Source organism: Littorina saxatilis, linkage group LG17, assembly GCF_037325665.1.
Source record: "Littorina saxatilis isolate snail1 linkage group LG17, US_GU_Lsax_2.0, whole genome shotgun sequence".
Lineage (NCBI taxonomy): Eukaryota > Metazoa > Mollusca > Gastropoda > Littorinimorpha > Littorinidae > Littorina > Littorina saxatilis.
Window position 1 is genome coordinate 44,167,612 of NC_090261.1, and position 25,945 is coordinate 44,193,556.

At 42.4% G+C, this 25,945-nt stretch overlaps 1 protein-coding gene across 4 annotated transcripts in view; it reads left to right on the forward strand.

Annotated features, from left to right (window-relative positions):
- LOC138953149 (protein sprint-like) overlaps positions 1 to 2,911 on the forward strand; it is a 173,938-nt gene extending 171,027 nt beyond the window's left edge. For all 4 annotated transcript variants that reach the window (XM_070324941.1, XM_070324942.1, XM_070324943.1 and 1 more), the window contains one exon: positions 845 to 2,911. In XM_070324941.1, coding sequence (XP_070181042.1) covers positions 845 to 978 — 134 coding nt within the window. In that variant the 3' untranslated portion in view covers positions 979 to 2,911. The remainder of the gene's footprint in view (positions 1 to 844) is intronic.
- Positions 2,912 to 25,945: the final 23,034 nt, after the last annotated feature.

Sequence of the window (25,945 nt, forward strand, 5' to 3'; positions counted from 1 at the left end):
GTTGTGTCCCATAATCCAGTGTTTCCATAGTGTGTCCAACAATCCAGTGTTCCCACAATGCTTCGCATAAGCCAGTGTTCCCATAGTATGTCCTATAATCCAGTGTTCCTATGGTATGTCAAGTGTGCCAATAATTATCTGGTCTTATAAAACTAGTGTTCCCATAGTATCTCTATAGCTAGTCCCAAAGATGACTTCTGGCAGATATGGTTGTGGGTTGTTGATGTTTCGTGTCTATAGAAAACCCAAGGGGTCATCAGAGACTGATTCAGTTGTGATCTTGTTCTCTGCCAACTCTTTGAAAACTACAGTGGAACCTCCCTTTTAAGACCCCCCCCCCCCCCCAATTTAAGGCCAACCCCCCCTTTTAAGACCACCCCCCTAATTTAAGGCCAACCGCCCCTTTTAAGACCCCCCTAATTTAAGGCCCCCCTCCTTTTAAGACCCCCCTAATTTAAGGCCAACCCCCCTTTTAAGACCCCCCCTAATTTAAGGCCACCCCCCCTCCTTTTAAGACCCCCCCTAATTTAAGGCCAACCCCCCCTTTTAAGACCTTGCTTTTCAGATTTTCTGTTCATGACTTCCATATTAAGACTCCCTCCTTTTTAAGACCTGATTTTCTCAGTTTTGTTTTAGATTTTGAAAGGGGATAGTTACCTCTTTATTTACATTTAAGGTTTGTCAAAGTAAAAGGTGGAAGGTTACTTAAAAATCAGATTCTTTTACAGTCATTTTACAGTCTTATTAAAAATCTTAATCTCTTTTAACATAGTACGGCAGATGCCACTGCCTTAAGTGTTTTAGCACATCCTAATTAATTTCTCCTCCAATCTTGTCGTTTCAGAGAGCCAGCTGAGCGACAACCAGTGTCCCCAGATCCTCAAGAAAGACAACACAGCGGCAGGGAAGGAGTCATTCTTTGCCTACAAGAGACTGGGCGCCAACATTGCCTGGCCCAGTAGCATGAAGCATTCATGATGTCATAATGTTCTTTAAACGTTCATGAGACTTTGATGTTCTTAAAACATTCATGTCATTTGATTTTCTGGAAATGTTCAAGACATCTGATGTTCTTGAAACATTCATGACATCTGATTTTCTTGAAACATTCATGAAATCTGATGTTCTTGAAACATTCATGACATGTTGGTGGACTTTTCCCTGTTGGCTCAAGACAGTGCCTTCACTGTACGGCTGTACCTATACAGTGAGGTCCCTCCAATACAAAGACTCGTTACATACAGTGCATGACACCATTTTTGTTAAAAAACAAAGGATTACTGTACTCACCAATACAAAGACGACACAAGACGATTACGAATTTTCGCTTCTGGGTTTTTTTTTGTTTTTTTTTTTTGTTTTTTTGTTGTTGTTGTTGTTGTTGTTGTTGTTGTTGTTGTTGTTGAAAGGTCTGTGTCCTTGAAGCAGGGTTCACGCTGACTTTGAGTGATGTTTGATGGTTGACGCAAAACGAGACCCATTAATTAATGCAGTGATGTGGGTAAAATTCGTATGGCACATGAAACACAACCCTTGCAAAAGTTTCCCTGTGATGAGGACTGACGTACGCCTGCAATATGGGAACACCGCTTTCTGTTCCCAAGGTAATGTCCTGTCCTCACAGTTACCACTGTGCGTATGACTCAGAAATCATGACTCTGTACGCAAGTGTTAGTTAGAGTGCTTTGGAGAGTGAGGAACGTATGAGCTTGCGGCGATCAACCTGTTTTGAGGATGAAAGTCGCTTGTTCATTTCAATGCCTTTATTCTCTTAGGTGCCAGGAGATTGGTTCCCCATAACCCTCATTTAAAGCGCTTACATCCCTTTTCTTTCTCAGATCTGAGACATGAACACTGTGGTTTATTAGCTCCTCCTGTGGTGTATCTGGAGTCAGTTCACTGCTTCTGTAACGGAATTGCTTCCTTTGCTCTACTATGTAGAGCATGACTATAAATATAATGCAATGGTGTGCTGCATTTGCCTTCTGTTGGGCTTTGTTGATGTGAACTATTTTGACACCAGTATCACTGTGATGTTTGTGTTTTATGCTGACTGTTGGTGCTGTATTAGCCAAACTGCTTGGTGACAGAGCTGTGTTTGCTGTGTTTCTATAACTATAACTCAAAAAACTGTATCACTTAAGTTTATGTGTTTCTGTCTTACAGCTAGTCATTGCTCATCTGCAAAACACACATTAAACAAAATGTGATCAGTTTGATTAGAATGAAATGTAGATAGTGAATGACTCATTGCAACAGTGTGTGTGACTTGAGGTGCTCTCAGACAACACTTTTTTTCCCCTAGATAAGCACATTTTCCATGACAAATCGAATTTCAATTGCTTGGTTTGCATGAAGAATTAAGTTGTGACACCTGTTAAAGAAAATGCCTAAAGAATGATGTATTGTATTTCATCCCCTTGGCTAATTTCATCTGGCTGGATTGGTGGAAAATGTTAGCACAACAAAGACACTTTGACTGTCTTCAATTGCCGGAAGATCTTTACTTATTTCAGCATAACACTGTGAGATCATGAACACATTATGTATAGCCTCACATTGCAGGCACTGTCTTGACATTGTACTACGTTGCAAGCCCCTGGAGCACATTTTTGATTAGTGCTTTTGTGGACAAGAAACAATTGACAAGTGGCTCTATCCCCTCTCCCCGCCTTTCCCCGTCGCGATATAACCTTCGTGGTTGAAAACGACGTTAAACACCAAATAAAGAAAGAAACTGTCTTGACAAACTGAACAACGTGTCATAATAGACGAAATCCAGAAATAACTGTCATGTGTGTCTGGGTTGTGAAAGGGTGAATAATACTCTGGCTTATAATGAGGCAAGCTGCCTCCAACTGCAGGCAGCAAACTATCAGCATTTACTTACCACCCACCACCCCCCACCACCCCCCCCACCACCCCCCACCACCCCCCCCCCACCCCACCCCCCACCCCCCCCCCCCCCCCCCCCCCCACCCCCCCCCACCCCACCCCCCACCCCACCCCCCACCCTCCACCACCCCCTTTCTTATCTTTTTCCTGCGTTTTTTTTTATACAAACCCGGGGGTTCGCTGTCTTGCATCTCCCTAATGTCTTTGCTGTGAGGGCGTAATTTAAATGTCTTTTCTCTACACATGCTCCTTGTCTTTGTTTCAGACACACCCCTCGCTATGTAATGACTGGTGTATAATGTCACGAGAGAAAGTTTTGACTCACCAAAAGCAAGTGAATTCTCTCTTTTTCTCAATCTATACACACCTGACATAGTTGTTTTCAACATCGTCTATAATTCAGCTATTGCTTTTTTATGAATTTTTTTTTTTTTTTGGTCTGAATCCCGCAGCACACCAAAACATTAACACCTTTACCATCTGAACATCATTGCTTATTTCTGAGTCCATTTACTATCTTTGTTCATGAGAAAATAATTTGATCACACTGACATAATATGCAAGTGTTTTTGCATCCTTATAGTCGGGATGAATGGTGCTGATTTCTTACTAATTACATGTATTTAAAATTGAATATAAAATATAATGGAAAGTGTTTTGTTGTTTGTTTGTTGAAATTGTTGTGTTAGTGTTCAGTCTTTCATGCATGTCGTCTCTGAAATAGTAGGATGTTGCGCCATGTCGTCTCTGAAATAGTAGGATGTTGGCTTTAATAGCGCCATGTCGTCTCTGAAATAGTAGGATGTTGGCGTTAATAGCGCCATGTCTGTCTTGATAAAGTTGCTGTGAAAAATGAAAGGATAGAACTTAAAGTGAGTCTTGCCTCTTTTACTTTAAGACTACCCATTTGAAACCAGTCTCGCAAAAGGTTTTGTTGAAGTAATGCAATGTTTGTTGATTATTGTATGTGTTTTGTGCCAAACAGAAGCTAGTCTAATAATATGTCATGGGTTGCTTCTTTGTTTGTGTCAGTTGTGGGTGTGTCAGTTGTGGGTCCCCCCCCCCCCCCCCCCCCCCCCCCCCCCCCGCGGGTTAGGGGGAAGAATTTACCCGATGCTCCCCAGCATGTGGTAAGAGGCGACTAACGGATTCTGTTTCTCCTTTTACCCTTGTTAAGTGTTTCTTGTATGGAATATAGTCAATTTTTGTAAAGATTTTTAGTCAAGCAGTATGTAAGAAATGTTAAGTCCTTTGTACTGGAAACTTGCATTCTTACAGTAAGGTAATATATTGTACTACGTTGCAAGCCCCTGGAGCAAATTTTTGATTAGTGCTTTTGTGAACAAGAAACAATTAACAAGTGGCTCTATCCCATCTCCCCCCTTTCCCCATCGCGATATGACCTTCGTGGTTGAAAACGACGTTAAACACCAAATAAAGAAAGAAAGAAAGTCAGTTGTGGTTGTTACTGGATGTTGCTTCTTTGTTTGTGTCAGGTGTGGTTGTTACTGGAGGTTGTTTTATCAGGGAGGTGAAGAGTAAGAAGATTGTTTGCTTGTGTGTGTGTGTTTGCATTTGTTGTTGTCGTTTTTTTTATTATTTGTTTGTTTGTTTTGCAATATGATATTAAATTGAAACATAATCTGTAATGTATGGTTATTTGTCTATACCTGTATAAGCTGTACATTTCTTAATCAAAACACCCCATCTACATGGAGAGTTGATATTCTTTCTGTGATTAATTGGATTTTGTGTTGGGTCAGTTGGAACTTTTGAATCTTCGATGATTTTGGTGGTTGCTGATCCCCCGAAAGCGGCGTATGGCTGCCTGAATAGCGGGCTAAAAATGGTCATACACGTAAAAACCCACTCGTGTAAAAGCATGAGTGAACGTGGGAGTTTCAGCTCATGAACAAAGAAGAAGGTGGTTGCTGAATAATTATGCAAGGATTTGCAGTTGGGCTTAATTACAGCAACCTTGTTATTTGGGACAACTGCTCACATAAAACCAATAACCTGCTACTGCATGCGTATACCCAGGCAAATCCGTAGGTCTTATTTTTTGTGCAATGCTGTTCCCAAGAGTAGTAATATCGCGCACGAACCGGACCCTGCGCAATGCGCAATGCGCAAGGATAGGGACCAGCATAAAGTTATAGGTTAAGGTGCCTGTGTTTAAGTAGTGATAAGGAGATATTGCGGATAAACGGTTTATTGAGTTTTATATTTTGTCATGTGATTTCATGTGCCTGTACCTGTTGCTCGGTACTAATGACCACTCCAGGTGGGGTAATGACAGGATTACTATCCGCGCTTCGCGGAGCACTCTCTTTTATGACGCTAATAACTATCAGAGGTGTCAGGATAAGGCGATAAAAATGGTACCCCTACTCTTTGCGGAGCCCCCTCGCCGATAAAACCACCAGAGGTGGCCAGCAGTTAGAGAAGTTTAATAGGAGGTGGTTTGCCTACCCCGAGGGTTGATTAGGGTTTAATGCTTAGATTAGTGCTAGACAAATGATGTGGGGTGGGTGGAGGAGTTAGCTCGACTGGTGAGGCGGGAGAGATGAGAGCTGATTTACAAAAATATAAAAAGCTTTAACAACTAGACTCAGATAGCTACCTGTTGGTTTTATGTAGGTGTTATAAACATCGCAAGTACATTTTACACCGAACACGAGTTGTTCTACAGTCAGTCATACATAATGTTAGGTTAGAGACTGATCACGTCTGAGTATTGGTTGTCCACAGAGACACAAGACCTCACATGCTAGAACATGTTGGTTGGTCACAGGCTTGTGCGGGGAACCATTGGTTATACACTTGGTAAAACTGCTCTCGCAGTTCAGGACGAACCACCTCTTCTAACGTTGAAGCGCTAAGCGCCATGTATAGAGAATCTGTATCCATTTCCAAAAGCTGGTAGTCGGCTCTGGACACAAACTTATCTAGAAAATCAAAATGAAACTCCAACATGCGTAGTTTAGCGTACTGGTAAACAAAGTAACCAATCTGAGAGGGGAGTGACCAGTTGATTTTTTTTAACCATCTCTACTTCAGTGACAGAATCTGTTACTTCTGTTAGTTTTTGAAAACGACCATTGTTGATCAGTTTTGAGGCCTTATCAGACAAAACGTAATGAATATCACGATGGTTGGCCACGTTAGTTAAGGTTTTCCCGTAGACTGAGTTACCGAGCAGTTTGAAAGTTTCAGCTAAGATAGTTTTTGATGAGTCTTGGTCTCCTGCTCGTCTTGCGTTTGAAACGCTGTCACCAAACTGACGGAAACAGGTTTTGGGTTGATACTCTACGATCAGCGTGATGTTTTAACAATCAACCCGTGTTGCACGTACCAAAACAAGAGGGGTGTAGCTAGCAGAATTTGTTCACCGTGGTAACTCCCTACAAGTGTACGGCGTGGTTGGGATAAAAGCTTGTGTTTTTTCAGCGTAGTCTTTCATAAAATCCCCGATCTGTTCTCAGCTGACAGACTCATTTTTGAAAATAGGCTGCATTTCACTGAAATGTTCTTTTAGATGATCAGGTACATAAATATCACACTATATCAACCCGATTGAATCCATAACCCACTCCAACCATTCGGGAGCTAGCTGACCGTAGGGATCTGTTTTTTCCGCTTTAAAAGCGTTTTCTTTTCTACGAATGACAGGGTGCTCTGTGGGCATGTCTTGCATGAGTGCAGCTAAATACAGCGCATCAAATCCCTGAACAGCCTGTACCGGTTTGTCCTGATTACCACGAATGTGTGTTTTGTCTTTTTCGTGGTATCTGTGAAAGACAATAGACGGACCCTCGACAATGTTCTTTCGCAAAAGTGCTTGAACGTCTTTTTGTTTTTCGTTAAAAAGTGAAAAGTAGGTATCTGAAGACAACGTGTCAAACAGACACTTCAGTGTCACACCGGGGACAGAAATACCGTCTTTCAGCAAATCAACTCGCAGACTAGCGTACATACTAATCTGATGCTGCAAAGCAACCAGAAACGGTACTGTGTCTAGGTTGTTGTACCACACCAAAAAAAAGCCTTCAAAGTCGTCATTTTGTTTTCAGTCCACACACGCTGACAAAAAGCGTACTCTGTATCAGAAATATTTGAGTTTTTGAGCTTACTAAAAAAAGCTGCATGGGGTGGGAGTTCTCTTTCGTCTAGTGTACTTAGACTAGTGACGTATTCATAGCAGAAAAAACCCTTTTCCTCTTCGACACCGAACGCCTAGAGGTACTTGGAATAACTAAAACCTGGCGCAAGAAAATTGTTGATGTCGAGAAACCGAAGTTTGTCTGTACAAAGACACATATATTGATTGTTACGTTTAACAACAAACTTGAAAGGAGGTCTTTTAGGGGTCTTCTTTTTTCCCTCTGTTCGATAGGAAAGTCAGACAAAGGCGTGACATAGAAACTGGAAGACATGATGTTGTGAACAAAATACCGAGAGTTTTGGCGTTCGAGTCTAACTTGTTCTAGAATGTCATGGTCACTGATTTCACCGAGAAAAGAAAGAAAGTCCTGCTTTGACAACTCAGGCGTGGTCGTTGTAAGACAGAGTGGTTATTGACTGAGGCATGAAAGAAAGACAAGTCACCCGACTCTTTGTTTTTGAGAAGAAAGGAGTGAGAAAAATTGATTTTGAAGCGTTTGTTTTGCTCATGGAACAGATCAAGAAGCGACTCGTCCCAATCAGGGAAATCAGAACAAGGGTTCCTCTTAAAAGAGAAAATGTGGCGCTTTTTTACACACACTAATCGTGTAAGATATATAGAAGAATTACAACACCTGGTACACGCGTATAACCATTCGTTTCACAGAAGTATAAAAACAGCACCTGTTAAAGTTTGCCTCGCTAACAAAGAAACAGAACAAACGTAAGTTTTGTACGAACAACCCCCAATGAAAACACCCAAAGGTAGGCTACAGGTTGGTGATCGTGTGAGACTAAGTAAAACACGACGACTCTTTAAAAAAGGTTATTTACCTGCGTGAACAGAAGAATTATTTACAGTTAGCAATGTGTTGAAAACAACTCCAGTGACCTATAAGCTGAAAGACGCTCACGCAGAAGAACTACAAGGTAGTTTTTTTTTTTTTACAAAGAAGAACTACAAAAAGTAGGAGAGAAAGAAATGTATCGTATTGACAAAGTACTAAAAGAACGACTTGGTAAGGGAGGAAAAAAAGAGTATTTAGTGTATTGGTTTGGGTACCCAAAATCATTTTCTTTCTTAAACTTTCTTTATTTGGTGTTTAACGTCGTTTTCAAACGTTCAAGGTTATATCGCGACAGGGAAAGGGGGGGAAATGGGATAGAGCCACTTGTTAATTGTTTCTTGTTCACAAAACCCAACGTCATTTGACACATGGATCTCAGCTGATAGTCTTAGACAGTATTCAGAGTAGTTATGGCTGAGGACGCCTTGTCTGCTGAAGATACAACTGTTGCTACTAACGTATTAGAAGAGACAACTACTGATACCAAGAGATTCTCTTGCTTGTGGTGTGTACAGTGTTTTTGGTTATCGCGCCCCTCGTAGTGAGATTGTATTTTTGTAAAACATTTTTTTTTTTTTTGTTGGTTTTTTTGTTTTGTTGATCAGATTTTTCTAATTTATATTGTAGTAGGTGTGTCTCTGTTTAATTTGACAAACTGGTGGGAATGTCCGGTCCACTGTTTGAACAAGGTTTTTGTGGGTTTTTGCAAAGAATGAGACAAGGGTCCTTTGTGCAAAGCAAGACAGCGAAAGAGACACAGACCGTCAGTATAAGGAAAATGATGATGCTCGTCTTTTTGTAACTTGTGCAAGAACTGTGTGTTTGTGATGTAGTTAGGTAGACTACCACAGACTCATCCGATAGGAAAGTCAGACAAAGGCGTGACATAGAAACTGGAAGACATGATGGTGTGAACAGAATACCGAGAGTTTGGGCGTTCGAGTCTAACTTGTTCTAGAATGTCATGGTCACTGATTTCACCGAGAAAAGAAAGAAAGTCCTGGTTTGAGTTGATCAGGCGTGGTCGTTGAAAAACAGAGTGGTTATTGACTGAGGCATGAAAGAAAGACAAGTCACTCATGGAACAGATCAGGGGGAAATCAGAACAAGGGTTCCTCTTAAAAGAGAAAATGTGGCGCTTTTTTACACACACTAATCGTGTAAGATTTGTAGAAGAATTACAACACCTGGTACACGCGTATAACCATTCGTTTCACAGAAGTATAAAACCAACACCTGTTAAAGTTTGCCTCGCTAACAAAGAAACAGTTTGGTAAGTTTTGTACGGACAACCCCCAAAGAAAAACACCCAAAGGTAGGCTACAGGTTGGTGATCGTGTGAGACTAAGTAAAACACGGTGACTCTTTAAAAAAGGTTATTTACCTGCGTGAACAGAAGAATTATTTACAGTTAGCAGTGTGTTGAAAACAACTCCAGTGACCGATAAGCTGAAAGACGCTAACGCAGAAGAACTACAAGGTAGTTTTTTTTACAAAGAAGAACTACAAAAAGTAGGAGAGAAAGAAATGTATCGTATTGACAAAGTTTTAATGTGATGAGCCACGGATTAACCCTGCTTACCTAACGGTGGTTACACACGCCTCTTTGTTTGTCAGAAAAGCAAAACTAAATCCAGCTGTAAGTCTTGTTCACGCAAAAGCCCTGGAGAGGTCCACAGCCAAATACCCTCTAAAAAGAGTAGTTATGAAATCTTACGGGATCCCGCGTGGAAACCATAGTGCTGTTTTAGACAATTTGTTTCTCAGGCAGCCACCAACACGCGTTGTAGTAGGACTAGTAGAGAGCGCTGCGTTTAACGGTAGCTACACAAAAAAAACATTCAACTTTTAAAACCCACAACTTGAATTTTCTCTGCCTCTATGTTGATGGAAAACAAGCCCCTGCAAAACCACTAACACCAGACTTTTGAAAACAGACAGTATGTGGGAAGTTTCTTTAGTTTGACCGCAGGAACAGGAGTGGGTGTTGGTGACGTCGGTAACAGAATTGTCTATGAATACTACTGTGGGAGTTTGCGTCTGGAACTAAAAGTTTAGTGCACCCCTGGTAGAGCCTGTTCACGTTATTGTGTATGCAGAAATGGACTCGTTGCTAGAAATTGATCGGAGTAGGCAGGTTATCACTGATTTTACATCATGAATGGCCTAGAGATGTCTCGCCTACTGTTAAGACACCCCGTGGCAAGACGGTCGTTTATGGGTGTTTACGCCAGAGACCAACTTCCTTCTGAGATAAATTTACTTCACCCCTCGTCTTACGTCATAAACACAGACCCAGCACATAAGGTTGGGTCTCATTGGGTTGGTGTGTATTATGATGGTCAGGGGAATATTGAATATTTTGATAGTTTTGGTTTAAAACCGAATCACAAAGACATTGAAGGTGTTTGTTTTTTATGCGTCATTGGTTTGTGTTCTAAAACCAACGAACAGGTATTACAGGGGATGTTAAGTTCTACTTGTGGTTTGTTTTCAATGTATTTCATCATCAAAAAGAGTCAAGGTACAAGGCTCCGTGACATAATTTCTATTTTTTAACCCCCAAAACCCTGTTGTAAATGACCGTAAGTTCATAGCACTTTTTTAGAGATGCGTTAACGCAACAAGTCTAAAGCTGTTGTTGTAAAAAATAGTAACTGATGTCATAGTGTAAGGAGGTTATATATAAAGATGGTGTTGGCTAATTTTTTTTTACTAAATCCCCTGAGCGAGCCACAAGACAACACCGCCTACTCTACACTACAGTCTACAAAGACAGTCTCCTAGAGGTAAAAGTTGTTTAACACTTTTGTTGTTGTTGCTGCTGAGAACGACAAAAGAGATGTTTGACGAGAAAGAGCCTCTGTTTAGCTCACCGCTACCCGAACCTGATATGTTTCCTTGGTTTTCACCAAGAAAACAGAAAGAACAGACGCGTGCGACCAAGTCAAAGAGGGGTGGTCTTGGCCAGTAAAGAATTTACTCGCCTGATCAAAGTCGGAGAAAGACTGTTGAAGCGACTTAAAACACAAACAGAAGTTGTAGCTATAGAAGTTAAAAAAAACACCAGACGTATCAGAAGAGCCCAGAACAAAAAGAAGAAACACCAGCAGACGAACTACCTCACACACCTGTCAAATACTCGGAGAGCAGCAATCTGTTTGAAAACTGTTACCAGGAGCCGGCTGGTGTGTCTACCTTCAACGACCTCGGTTACTATAACCCAACATTGTTAAATACGAAAGTCGCCCCACGGCAAGTTATGGGAGCGCCCCTTAAAAAGAGAAAATGTGGCGCTTTTTTACACACACTAATCGTGTAAGATATGTAGAAGAATTACAACACCTGGTACACGCGTATAACCATTCGTTTCACAGAAGTATAAAACAGCACCTGTTAAAGTTTGCCTCGCTAATAAAGAAACAGTTTGGTAAGTTTTGTACGGACAACCCCAAAAGAAAACACCCAAAGGTAGGCTACAGGTTGGTGATCGTGTGAGACTAAGTAAAACACGGTGACTCTTTAAAAAAGGTTATTTACCTGCGTGGTCAGAAGAATTATTTACAGTTAGCAGTGAGTTGAAAACAACTCCAGTGACCGATAAGCTGAAAGACGCTCACGCAGAAGAACTACAAGGTAGTTTTTTTTTTTTACAAAGAAGAACTACAAAAAGTAGGAGAGAAAGAAATGTATTGTATTGACAAAGTTTTAATGTGATGACCCACGGACTAAACCCTGCTTACCTAACGGTGATTACACACACCTCTTTGTTTGTCAGAAAAGCAAAACTAAATCCAGCTGTAAGTCTTGCTCACACAAAAACCCTAGAGAGCTCCACAGCCAAATACCCTCTAAAAAGAGTAGTTATGAAATCTTACGGGATCTCGCGTGGAAACCTTAGTGCTGTTTTAGACAACTTGTTTCTCAGGTAGCTACCAAGACGCGTTGTAGTAGGACTAGGAGAAAGCGCTGCGTTTAACGGTAGCTACACCAAAAAGCCATTCAACTTTTAAAACCCACAACTTGAATTTTCTCTGCCTCTATGTTGATGGAAAACAAGTCCCTGCAAAACCACTAACACCAGACTTTGAAAACAGACAGTATGTGGGAAGCTTCTTTAGTTTGACCACAGGAACAGGGGTGGGTGTTGGTGACGTCGGTAACAGAATTGTCTATGAAGACTACCCCGGAGGCTATACGCTGTATATATTTGACCTGTCACCGTCAATGTTGGGTGGAGATCAGATTGAGCTGATGCGCTGTGGGGGTTTGCGTCTGGAACTAAAGTTTAGTGCACCCCTGACAGAGCCTGTTCACGTTATTGTGTATGCAGAAATGGACTCGTTGCTAGAAAATGATCGGAGTAGGCAGGTTATCACTGATTTTACATCATGAATGGTCTAGAGATCTCTCGCCTACTGTTAAGACACCCCTTGGCAAGACGGTCGTTTATGGGTGTTTACACCAGAGACCAACTTCCTTCTGAGATAAATTTACTTCACCCCTCGTCTTACGTCATAAACACAGACCCAGCACATAAGGTTGGGTCTCATTGGGTTTGTGTATTATGATGGTCAGGGGAATATTGAATATTTTGATAGTTTTGGTTTTAAACCGAATCACAAAGACATTGAAGGTGTTTTTTTTATTTGTTTTTTTTATGCGTCATTGGTTTGTGTTCTAAAACCAACGAACAGGTATTACAGGGGATGTTAAGTTCTACTTGTGGTTTGTTTGCAATGTATTTCATCATCAAAAAGAGTCAAGGTACAAGACTCCGTGACATCATTTCTATTTTTAACCCCCAAAACCCTGGTGTAAATGACCGTAAGCTCATAGCACTTTTTTCAAAGATGCGTTAACGCAACAAGTCTAAAGCTGTTGTTGTAAAAAAATAGTAACTGATGTCATAGTGTAAGGAGGTTATGTATAAAGATGGTGTTGTCTAATTTTTTTTTACTAAATCCCCTGAGCGAACCACAAGACAACACCGCCTACTCTACACTACAGTCTACAAAGGCAGTCTCCTAGAGGTAAAAGTTGTTTAACACTTTTGTTGTTGTTGTTGTTGAGAACGACAAAAGAGATGTTTGACGAGGAAGAGCCTCTGTTTAGCTCACCGCTACCCGAACCTGATATGTTTCCTTTGGGACGAACCATTTTCGCGAGTGTCAGAACGTGGTGAAAACTTGTGAAAATCCACATCAGACATTACACCACCCAAGGAAACAGAAAAAAACAGACGCGTGCGACCAAGTCAAAGAGGGGTGGTCTTGGCCAGTAAAGAATTTACTCGCCTGATCAAAAGTCCGAGAAAGGCTGTTGAAGCGACTTAAAACACAAACAGAAGTTGTCGCTAGAGAAGTTAAAAAAAAACACCAGACGTGTGAGAAGAGCCCAGAACAAAAAGAAGAAACACCAGCAGACGAACTACCTCACACACCTGTCAAAATACTCGGAGAGCAGCAATCTGTTTGAAAACTGCTACCAGGAACCGGCTGGTATGTCTACCTTCAACGACCTCGGTTACTATAACCCAACATTGTTAAAATACGAAAGTCGCCCCACGTCAAGTTATTGGAGCGCACCTTAAAAGAGAAAATGTGGCGCTTTTTTACACACACTAATCGTGTAAGATATGTAGAAGAATTACAACACCTGGTACACGCGTATAACGCGTACACATTCGTTTCACAGAAGTATAAAACAGCACCTGTTAAAGTTTGCCTCGCTAACAAAGAAACAGTTTGGTAAGTTTTGTACGGACAACCCCAAAAGAAAACACCCAAAGGTAGGCTACAGGTTGGTGATCGTGTGAGACTAAGTAAAACACGGCGACTCTTTAAAAAAGGTTATTTGCCTGCGTGAACAGAAGAATTATTTACAGTTAGCAGTGTGTTGAAAACAATTCCAGTGACCTATAAGCTGAAAGACGCTCACGCAGAAGAACTACAAGGTAGTTTTTACAAAGAAGAACTACAAAAAGTAGGAGAGAAAAAAATGTATCGTATTGACAAAGTACTAAAAGAACGACTTGGTAAGGGAGGAAAAAAAGAGTCTTTAGTGCCTTGATTTGGGTATCCAACGTCATTTGACACATGGCTCTCAGCTGATAGCCTTAGACAGTATTCAGAGTAGTTATGTGTGAGGCTACAAATCCAGCGCGCTACCAACTGAGTTATATCCCCGCCCAAAGAAGAATTACAAACAGTAGGAGAGAAAAAAATGTATTGTATTGACAAAGTACTAAAAGAATTACTTGGTAAGGGGGAAAAAGAGTATTTAGTGTATTGGTTTGGGTACCCAACGTCATTTAACACATGGATCTCATCTGATAGCCTTGGACAGCATTCAGAGTAGTTATGGCTGAGGACGCCTTGTCTGCTGAAGATACCACTGTTGATACTAACGTCTTAGAAGAGACAACTACTGATACTAAGAGATTCTCTCGATTGTGGCGTGTTTTTGGTTATCACACCCCTCGTATTTGTATTTTTTGGGTCAGATTTTTGTTATTTATATTGTAGTAGGTGTGTCTCTGTTTAATTTGATGGCCCACGGACTAAACCCTGCTTACCTAACGGTGATTACACACATCTCTTTGTTTGTCAGAAAAGCAAAACTAAATCCAGCTGTAAGGCTTGCTCACGTAAAAACCCTGGAGAGGTCCACAGCCAAATACCATCTAAAAAGAGTAGTTATAAAATCTTACGGGATCCCGCGTGAAAACCTCAATGCTGTTTTAGACAATTTGTTTCTCAGTCAGCTACCAACACGCGTTGTAGTAGGACTAGTAGAGCTCGCTGCATTTAACGATAGCTACACCAAAAATCCATTCAACTTTAAAACTCACAACTTGAATTTCCTCTGTCTCTATGTTACTGGAAAACAAGTCTCTGCAAAACCACTAACACCAGACTTTGAAAACAGACAGTATGTGGGAAGTTTCTTTAGTTTGACCACAGGAACAGGGGTGGGTGTTAGTGACGCTGGTAACGGAATTGCCTATGAAGACTATCCCGGAGGTTATACGCTGTATGTATTCGACTTGTCACCGTCAATGTTGGATGGAGATCAGCTTGAGTTGGTGCGCTGTGGGGGGTTTGCGTCTGGAACTAAAGTTTAGTGTACCCCTGGTAGAGCCTGTTCGCGTTATTGTGTATACAGAAATGGCCTCGTTGCTAGAAATTGCTCGGAGTAGGCAGGTTATCACTGATTTTACATCATGAATGGCCTAGAGATGTCTCGCCTACTGTTAAGACACCCCGTGGCAAGACGGCCGTTTATGGGTGTTTACACCAGAGACCAACTTCCTTCTGAGATAAATTTACTTCACCCCTCGTCTTACGTCATAAACACAGACCCAGCGCATAAGGTTGGGTCTCATTGGGTTGGTGTGTATTATGCTGGTCAGGGGAATATTGAATATTTTGATAGTTTTGTTTTAAAACCGAATCACAAAGACATTGAAGTTTTTTTTTAGTTGTTGTTGCGTTATTGGATTGTGTTATAAAAACCAACGAACAGGTATTACAGGAGATGTTAAGTTCTACTTGTGTTTTGCTTGCAATGTATTTCATCATCAAAAAGAGTCAGGGTACAAGGCTCCGTGACATCATTTCTATTTTTAACCCCCAAAACCCTGACCATAAGCTCATAGCACTTTTTCAAAGATGTGTTAACGCAACAAGTCTAAACCTGTTGTTGTAAAAATAGTAACTGATGTCATAGTGTAAGGAGGTTATGTATAAAGATGGTGTTGTCTATTTTTTTTTTTACTAAATCCCCTGATCGAGCCACAAGACAACACCGCCTACTCTACACTACAGTCTACAAAGACAGTCTCCTAGAAGTAAAAGTTGTTTAACACTTTTGTTGTTGTTGTTGTTGCTGGGAACGACAAAAGAGATGGTTGACGAGGAAGAGTATCTGTTTAGCTCACCGCTACCCGAACCTGATATGTTTCCTTTGGGTCGAAACATTTTTGCGAGTGTCAGAACGTAGCGAAAACTTGTGAAAATTCACATCAGACACTACATCACCCAAGGAAACAGAAAAAAACAGACGCGTGCGACCAAGTCAAAGAGGGGTGGTCTTGGACAGTAAAGAATTTGCTCGCCTGGTCAAAGTCCGAGAAAGGCTGTTGAAGCGACTTAAAGCACAAACAGAAGTTGTAGCTAGAGAAGTTAAAACACACCAGACGTGTCAGAAGAGTCCAGAACAAAAAGAAAAAACACCAGCAGCCGAACTACCTCACACACCTGTCAAACACTCGGAGAGCAGCAATCTGTTTGAAAACCGCGACCAAGATCCGGCTGGTATGTCTACCTTCAACGCCCTCGGGTACTATAATCCAACAATGGATGTGAAATACAAAAGTCGCCCCACGTCAAGTTATGCGAGTCCCTAAGACAAACAACCAAACTAGTACCTGATTATAAAAAACCCATCTAAAGTAGACAAGTGTAAAACAAACAAGGCGGTGTTGTATACCAAAAAACTATCATTGACAATCATTTTTGGATTTTGTTTATGTGTGTAAAATGTTGAATTTTTTTATTTTTGAGCTTTAGTATTTAAAAGACTGAAGTCACTTTTATAATAAAATGGTCATATTGGAAAAGTTTATAACTATGTGTCTGTATAACTCTTGAAGGCTACCGTGAGCAGTTTTATGTATTGTTTGTTACTCTTTACATCTGACTTTTACCTTCTTGTTTGGAAGTACTTGTGTAAACGTGCGCATATGTGTGTGTGTGTGTGTGTGTGTGTGTGTGTGTGTGTGTGTGTGTGATCGGAGGTGTGTGTGTGTGTGTGTGTGTGTGTGTGTGTGTGTGTGTGTGTGTTTGCGCTTACATTTAATTTCCACCACACATATACCCCTACCTCTTACATAGTCTATCAACAACAAAATATCAAAAACAAAATAATACCTATCTTATCTGGTGTACCTATCAAAACCTTGTACGTGCACCCGCTGTCAGCAATCAAACACCCATTACTGTCATTACTCCAGCCGCGATAAGCACCAATAAAAAGGCCAGGAATTGACCCTATGGGGGCAAATACTGCTGGGAAGCAGTAATCCTGTCATTACCCCACCTGGAGTGGTCATTAGTACCGAGCAACAGGTACAGGCACATGAAATCACATGACAAAATATAAAACTCAATAAACCGTTTATCCGCAATATCTCCTTATCACTACTTAAACACAGGCACCTTAACCTATAACTTTATGCTGGTCCCTATCCTTGCGCATTGCGCATTGCGCAGGGTCCGGTTCGTGCGCTATTATACTACTCCCAAGTGTGCATATTCGAAAAGGAGAAGTTGAAATTGTGTGTGATGTGATAGCTTTGTGGAGGTTAAAAGATGTTTGTTGCAGTGCCTCGTTTGGGGCAGGTGGGGGGGGGGGGGGGGGGTGGGGGGTTGTATATTAACAAGTGTCGACATCTGAGGACGTATTTAACTCCCCTGAGAGAGTTTCTGACTGGAATATGAACAGGTTTGACAGAATTTGTACTTGGCTATGGAAACATATGCATGCAAATGACCAGCCGTGTATTTGATAGCATATAAACTGTGCAGTAATTTTGTTTAACATTGCTTTTGTTGTTGTTTATTTCTTCCAACAGGTTTGTTCAGTTTTCCATAAATCGAAAGAAACTTGCATCAATGAATGAAGGAGTTGTTTTGGGTTTTTCGATTTCTTGAGGGGAAAATATGTGTGTGTGTGTGTGTGTGTGTGTGTGTGTGTGTGTGTGTGTGTGTGTATGTGTTCATGTAAGGATGTATGTGTTCGACTATGTGCATTGTGTGCATGTGGGGTTGTGCTTCGTGTGCATGAATGTTGTGCTGTGTGTGTGTGTGTGTGTGTGTGTGTACGCGTGGTCTCTATCACTTTGTCACTATTTCTTTCTCTTTGTGTATCTGTGTCTTAAGTGCTCTCTTTCACTGTTTCTCTCTCTCTCTCAGGCTCTCTCTGAGCCTATGTTGCCTTTCTGAAAGGGTAATGTGTTTGTGTGTGTGTATGGGGGTTATGTATGTGTGTGTGTGCGTGCGTCTCTGTGTGTGTGTGCGGGGGGTATGTATGTGTGTCAGTGTGTGCGTGTGTGTAGTGTGTGCGTGTGTGTGTGTGTGCATCGGTGTGTATTTACGTATGTGTGTTAGTGTGTGTATGTGAGAGAGAGACTGAGAGGGAGACGTCGTCTAATTGCGCGAGTATCAGTTATGCCGTAGTTCCACCCCAAAATGTCGGCCTGGGTGGCAGCACCCACCGTATTTTAGTTAGTATGTTCCCAATGTTTGGTGAACTTCCATCCCCAACTGTAGCCTGAGTTAGGGCACAAAGATTCCTTCTTTACTTATTGGCATGAACATTTCTCAAGTCGATTACAGTATAGAGTTCGTGGGATACCTCCAGCTTCGCTAGGACAAGAACAACAACAACAGCCGAAGGGAACATGTTTTAAATTCAATAGATGAAAAGGAATGACAAAAAATAAGGAAGACAATTGAAGGACGAACTGGAGCTTGCAGTGAAAAACAACTCCAGAACTTTGTATGGTAGGACTGGCAAACACAAGAGGTTGGTTGCGTCCCTTACATCACAACATAACCTGCAGTGCTGACGCAGAAGGAGCAAAATGTAACGGTTCCATGGATGCACTCTTCGTCGGAAACTGATGACTCGTTTACACAAACGCAAGCGTACACACACACACACACACACACTCGCACACACACACACACACGGCACACACACTCGCACACACACACTCGCACACTCGCACACACACACATACACACACACACACACACACACACTCGCACACACACACTGACACACACACACACACACACACACACACACACACTGACTGTAGAACATACTTCTGTACTTGAGTTATGATCACGCGCTTTCAAGGCGGCTGTCAGGATACGCTGCATTCTGTTCCGGACATAGTCAAGGAAATGATGAGCACATGTTTGATTGTACTGCATTCCGACATGTGCAATGCTATGTCATTGTCGATTGTTGACGGAGTTTCACTATAGCTTCTGTTCAAGTATTGCTTTCATGGATGTAAATTCGAGCAATTTGTCTGTCTGTTGTCTGTTCGTCAAATCTGTCTGTTGGTCTTTTCTAATACCAGCTTATTTGCCTGTGTGTCTGTCTGGTTTAGCAATACTTCTGTCCGTCCATCTGTAAATATTTCAGTATGTCTGTTGTATGTCCGTCCGTCAGTTTCTCTGTGCGTCCGTTCGTCCATCAGTACATACCGTGATATGTTGATGTTCATTTAGCATTGAACTCAGTGGTGTGTAAGTGTCTGGGATATGAGAATGTTCAGTTGTACTGTCCATGCAGGAACACCACTACATAAGCTTCTAGCTTGTTGCTGTTACCTGTGTATTTTGTATACATGTCATGATTGTAACTGCTGTTTAAAGGTTGCATAATTTTTGTAAAAAAGGTTGTCATTGAATGTTAGTGCTCAACAGCACAGGTATGTTTTTTATAATGTTGTGTTTTTATTTGCTGCAAGGTTGCATTGAATGTTAGTGCTCAACAGCACAGGTATGTTTTTATATTTAGTCAAGTTTTGACTAAATATTTTAACATCGAGGGGGAATCGAAACGAGGGTCGTGGTGTATGTGCGTGTGTCTGTGTGTGTGTCTGTGTGTGTGTGTGTGTGTGTAGAGCGATTCAGAATAAACTACTGGACCGATCTTTATGAAATTTGACATGAGAGTTCCTGGGTATGAAATCCCCGAACGTTTTTTTCATTTTTTTGATAAATGTCTTTGATGACGTCATATCCGGCTTTTCGTGAAAGTTGAGGCGGCACTGTCACGCCCTCATTTTTCAACCAAATTGGTTGAAATTTTGGTCAAGTAATCTTCGACGAAGCCCGGGGTTTGGTATTGCATTTCAGCTTGGTGGCTTAAAAATTAATTAATGACTTTGGTCATTAAAAATCGGAAAATTGTAAAAAAAAATAAAAATTTATAAAACGATCCAAATTTACGTTTATCTTATTCTCCATCATTTGCTGATTCCAAAAACATATAAATATGTTATATTCGGATTAAAAACAAGCTCTGAAAATTAAATATATACAAATTATTATCAAAATTAAATTGTCCAAATCAATTTAAAAACACTTTCATCTTATTCCTTGTCGGTTCCTGATTCCCAAAACATATAGATATGATATGTTTGGATTAAAAACACGCTCAGAAAGTTAAAACAAAGAGAGGTACAGAAAAGCGTGCTATCCTTCTTAGCGCAACTACTACCCCGCTCTTCTTGTCAATTTCACTGCCTTTGCCATGAGCGGTGGCCTGACGACGCTACGAGTAAAATGGCATTGCGTTTCATTCTGTGAGTTCGACAGCTACTTGACTAAATATTGTATTTTCGCCTTACGCGACTTGTTTATAATGTTGTGTTTTTATTTGCTGCAAGGTTGCATTGAATGTTAGTGCTCAACAGCACAGGTATGTTTTTTATAATGTTGTGTTTTTATTTGCTGCAAGGGTGGTCCCGCATACAGATTACAAGATGTACATTTTTTGCAATATCAAAGTCTGTGTAGCGGGACCACCCCTATTTTAATACAACTGGCACTTTAAAAAAATTTAAAGTTGCCCTTCATCAATCTAACCTTGTGTCCTCTGAGTTTGTGCATAAATGGTTTTGTTAGTGTGAGCGCGCGAGCATAAATAAACTTATGTTTAAACCAATGTTCAGTTTCTGAGAGGGTACATGAAGACAGGTGCATACAACCGATATGGTATTCTGTCAGAATACCACCTGCTCCGAGATGAGTTTCTCCCCCCCCCCCTCTCTCTCTCTCTAACACTCCCCCCTCTCTTGCCCCCCCCTCTCTCTCTCTCTCTCTCTCTCTTTTTCTCTCTCTCTCTCTCCCTCTCTCCCCTCTCTCTCTATCTCTGCGATATATTGTATGTTATGATATTTTGCAATGATGTTTAGCCATAGTTCATTATACGCGTAGGTGTGCGAGAATATGTAAGCGCAGTGCTTTAAAGATGTCCATGTTATATAGTGCTATATGTTTTATGTAAAATCAATGTCTTGTTTGTATTATTGTTATGTACCACCCCTGAATTTCTCTATGAGATAATAAAGTATTCTTATTCTTATTCTCTCTCTCTCTCTCTCTCTCTCTCTCTCTCTCTCTCTCTCTCTCTCTCTCTCTCTCTCTCTCTCTCTCTCTCTCTGTGTCTCTCTCTCTCGCTCGCTCTCTCTCTCTCTCTCTCTCTCTCTCTCTCTCTCTCTCTCTCTCTCTCTCTCTCTCTCTCTCTCTCTCTCTCTCTCTCTCTCTCTGAAAACGAGCTATAATCAATTTAGTTGGCAGAATATGAACCGTGTGTGTGTGTGTGTGTGTGTGTGTATGTATGTATGTATGTGAGTGTGTGTGTGTGTCTGTGTGTGTGTCAGTCTGTGTCTGTGTCTGTGTCTGTGTGTGTCTGTGTGTGTGTGTCTGTGCGTCAGTGTGTGTGTGCTTGTGCCACGGTGTGTCAGTGTGTGTCCCACGTCGTTGTTTGTCTGTCTGACGGTCCGCCAGACTATTTGTGTATCCACGTCAGTTGTGTGTCCATGTCTTGGTTCTGTCTGTCTGACGGTCCGCCAGACTATTTGTGTATCCACGTCAGTTGTGTGTCCATGTCTTGGTTCTGTCTGTCTGACGGTCCGCCAGACTATTTGTGTATCCACGTCAGTTGTGTGTCCATGTCTTGGTTCTGTCTGTCTGACGGTCCGCCAGACTATTTGTGTATCCACGTCAGTTGTGTGTCCATGTCTTGGTTCTGTCTGTCTGACGGTCCGCCAGACTATTTGTGTATCCACGTCAGTTGTGTGTCCATGTCTTGGTTCTGTCTGTCTGACGGTCCGCCAGACTATTTGTGTATCCAGGTCAGTTGTGTGTCCATGTCTTGGTTCTGTCTGTCTGACGGTCCGCCAGACTATTTGTGTATCCACGTCAGTTGTGTGTCCATGTCTTGGTTCTGTCTGTCTGACGGTCCGCCAGACTATTTGTGTATCCAGGTCAGTTGTGTGTCCATGTCTTGGTTCTGTCTGTCTGACGGTCCGCCAGACTATTTGTGTATCCACGTCAGTTGTGTGTCCATGTCTTGGTTCTGTCTGTCTGACGGTCCGCCAGACTATTTGTGTATCCACGTCAGTTGTGTGTCCATGTCTTGGTTCTGTCTGTCTGACGGTCCGCCAGACTATTTGTGTATCCACGTCAGTTGTGTGTCCATGTCTTGGTTCTGTCTGTCTGACGGTCCGCCAGACTATTTGTGTATCCACGTCAGTTGTGTGTCCATGTCTTGGTTCTGTCTGTCTGCGTCGTGTGCGTGTCTTCTCGGTGAGTCTTGTGTCAGTCTGAATTTGTGTCTGTGCGCATTGTGTCTGTTTGACCTTTCTCGTAAATCAGTCGTTACTTGAAATGTATAATACATAGAGGTAGAATCCTCCACTCATTTCGCTAATTCCGCAAAAGTTGAATTCCGCGAGAGTTTATTTAATTTTCAATGACAAGAAAACCACGGCAGAACAACTCTCAACTCTTTAGGAGTCGCACTCACTCTCATACTGCAGTCTGCACCAAGGGCTGAAAAATATCGATCAGTAACAGAACCGTCCGATCACTCCACAATCAATGCCCTGACACAGTGTTTATCTAAAGGGGCTCAAAGCCCACGTACCTTTTTAAAAGCCAATTACTTACAAGGGGTTTATACTAGATTTGGAGAAACGGCAACATGAACACGCCCCTTTTCAGTGTATTACCACTTAGTCAGCAGTCCGGGTTTTAAGATCGATCACTCCTGTGTGCCTTATGCTTGCCAACACAGTAGTACTCAATCTTGAGTGTATTTCTTGAGCGTCTTTTTCAGAGAGTGCATGAACAGTAAAGCAATGCAGTTTTAGTCAGTTGTACCTGGATTAAAAACATGTTGTTGCGCTTTGCCCGCTCAGCAGGAAATTGATGGTCAGAACCCCCCCCCCCCCCCCCTCCTTATGCCTGGTACATGTCACAACTATGGGACGGTCGACCGGCCATGGTCTAGAGTCAGACCAATGCGTCAAAGCCGTAAGCGCCAATAAGGAGGTTTACTGAAACTGCGTCACCTATCAGCTACGTCACCTACCAGGACACCTATCTCACATGCGGGTCGCGCTGCGTGTGGTGATTAGGTACGTGTTCACGTAGCAGGGCCGGACTACCGGGGGGGTTATGGGGGTTGCGCAATCCCCCCCCCCCCCCCTAGCCTAAACATGTACCTTACTTATTTAATTTTTTTTTATTATTGCTTATTTTATGCCGTTTCATGCAAGGAGCGACCATTTTCCTATCTCAGAATATGACCTACCCGTCAGCTTCAGGGGGCTTCGCCCCCTGACCCCCACAACGAGGGGGAGGGGGGTGGGGGTGGGTTCTAGGGTTTCCGGACCCCCAGCCAAAAAATAAACATATTGAATGAGGTATGCATTTCTTTATTTTACATTGAGTTTCAATTTTTGGGGTATTAATCAGTGACAAAATCTGCTGCCTGAAACTGGTAATGATCATCCTCAGAATGCACCAGATTGCACCATTTTGCATCCTTTTTTTCAAAATTTTCCGGGGGGGCATGCCCCCGGACCCCCCTAGCAAGCTAGGCGCTTTGCGCCGTCGGCTCGGCGCTTCGCGCCTTCACACCCATATCTTCACAATATACTTTTGAAAAAAACCAGTCATAAAATGAACTGATCCGCCCCTGCCGCCAGGGGGGACATCCCCCTGGGCCACCACTGGCAACCCCCCTCCCCCCCTCCTCTTCGCCTAGTCCGGCCCTGCGTAGCAAACCCTTCCATACGTCATGCTCAATATTTTCTGGAATCTTTCCTTCACTCTTCAGTCTCTATTACTTTGTACAATTTCAGCCAGCCTTGAGGATATAATTGTTATAACCAGCTTTGAGGTGACTGATAGGTGATACAACATACAGAACTGCGGCTTGTGACTCTCCTAGTTTGTAAAATGTTAGCCAGCCTTTGGGCAATAGGTGATACAGAACTGTGGCTGGTGACACTATTACTTTGTACATTTGTAACCAGCCTTTAAATGATAGATGATACAGAACTGTGGTTGCACTCGTCAAAAATGGGTTTATATGCGTTCGTCACAAAGGTTCCAGGCAATGTGTCTGGGGCCTGTTTCGAGGCGTTCGTCTCGATAGTGTCAGTCGGCGTCTGGGACCGGTTCCGCTGTGACAGAAGGGCACAACATTTTGGCACTGCGACAGGGCATTCCTCAGGCACACACCTATCTCACGACAAGCACAAAGCACAAAGACACGTTTGTATACCCGGGTAGACCTTGTTTGGAAAGCGGCCATTAGGGGTAGGTGGTAGGCAGGCCTTATGGGTTCTGCCGTCCGCACCTCTTGACCGCTAGCTAAGCCCGTACTTTTTTTAAGCGGTGCCTACAAACATGAACTTATATGGCCTGTGAAAGTGAACGTGGTAAATGGCGGTCCGGCCGTGTAAATATTGAAGGCATGTCAGGCAAGCTCTTGTGCACTGGAGTGGTCACGTGCTGAACTATGACCAAGCACTGTTAAAAATACATATTTTGGCAGCTTTAGTTAGTGTTGATTCGTTGTTCAGTTTTTTTAGGTGGTATGTGTGTGTGTGTGTGTGTGTGTGTCAGTGTGTGTGTGTATGTCAGTGTGTGTGTGCGCGTGCGTACGTGCGTGTGTACGTGCGTGCGTGCGTGCGTGCATGCGTTTGTGTTTGTTTGTATGTGTGTGTGTGTGTGTGTGTGTGTGTGTGTGTGTGTGTGTGTGTGTGTGTGTGTGTGTCTGTCTGTCTGTCTGTCTGTCTGTTTGTCTGTCTGTGTCTTTTTGTGTTTCTGCATCTGTCTGTCCTTCTGTCTTTTTTTTCTCCGTCTGTGCATCTGTGTCTGTGTTTGCGTGCGCGCGCTTACGGTCGCCCACGTAAACAGACCGCCCAACCTCGGCGTATAAAGCCAATTCTTGTCCAACTTTTGGTTTAAACCAGTAATTCTTTTCCACAGAGTGCTATGAATAATGCCAATCGGACATACTTGAAATTTCATTCCAATCCTGAGATAAGCCCCTTACAAATATGACACATCGACTCAGCCCATATATTTTCCAGTGCCAGTGCTTACGTAAAGTTAACCGGGTGTTGCCTTAAAATGCAAAGGATATCGGTCAGTTAAAGACATAGGCTTCTAGGGTCTGGAATGTGTCCGTTTTCAGTCTGGTTCGATCCGGTTGTGTGTCTGTGATAAGCAGGCGTGAGGCAAGGTTGAAAGGTTTCGGCCGGCAGACTTATCTGGGTTGACAAAGGAGAGAAAGATACGCCACTGCTTAGCCCGAGTGAAACTTAATCGATAGATAGGTGACAAATCTGTCTGTGTTCTGGGTCGGCAGAGAGACTTAAAGGGCTAACTTCAGTACAGCACACGAGTTCAGAGTCTGATCAGATGGAGAGGTGCTATTAAAGGCACACTCCTTCTTACCGGCTCACCGTCTTAGATCTGGCCAGGCTTTTACATGGGATAAGACCATCCCTCTACTTGCAGACATACCTGAAATCAACACCCTAGCGGCTGGCTGTGGCTTTTGGGAACTTAATTCATAACAAAAATTCCCACCTTGCACAAAGAGCAGCCTTTTCAGTAAATGACCAATCTGAGACATGGTCTTATTCCATGTTAAACTCTGGCGAATTGTGAGGCGGTGACTGACCCGCCCAACTGTTTACACGGGAAGGACTGTGCCTTGGTTGGCCTAGTGGTAAGGCGTCCGCCCCGTGATCGGGAGGTCGTGGGTTCGAACCCCGGCCGGGTCATACCTAAGACTTTAAAATTGGCAATCTAGTGGCTGCTCCGCCTGGCGTCTGGCATTATGGGGTTAGTGCTAGGACTGGTTGGTCCGGTGTCAGAATAATGTGACTGGGTGAGACATGAAGCCTGTGCTGCGACTTCTGT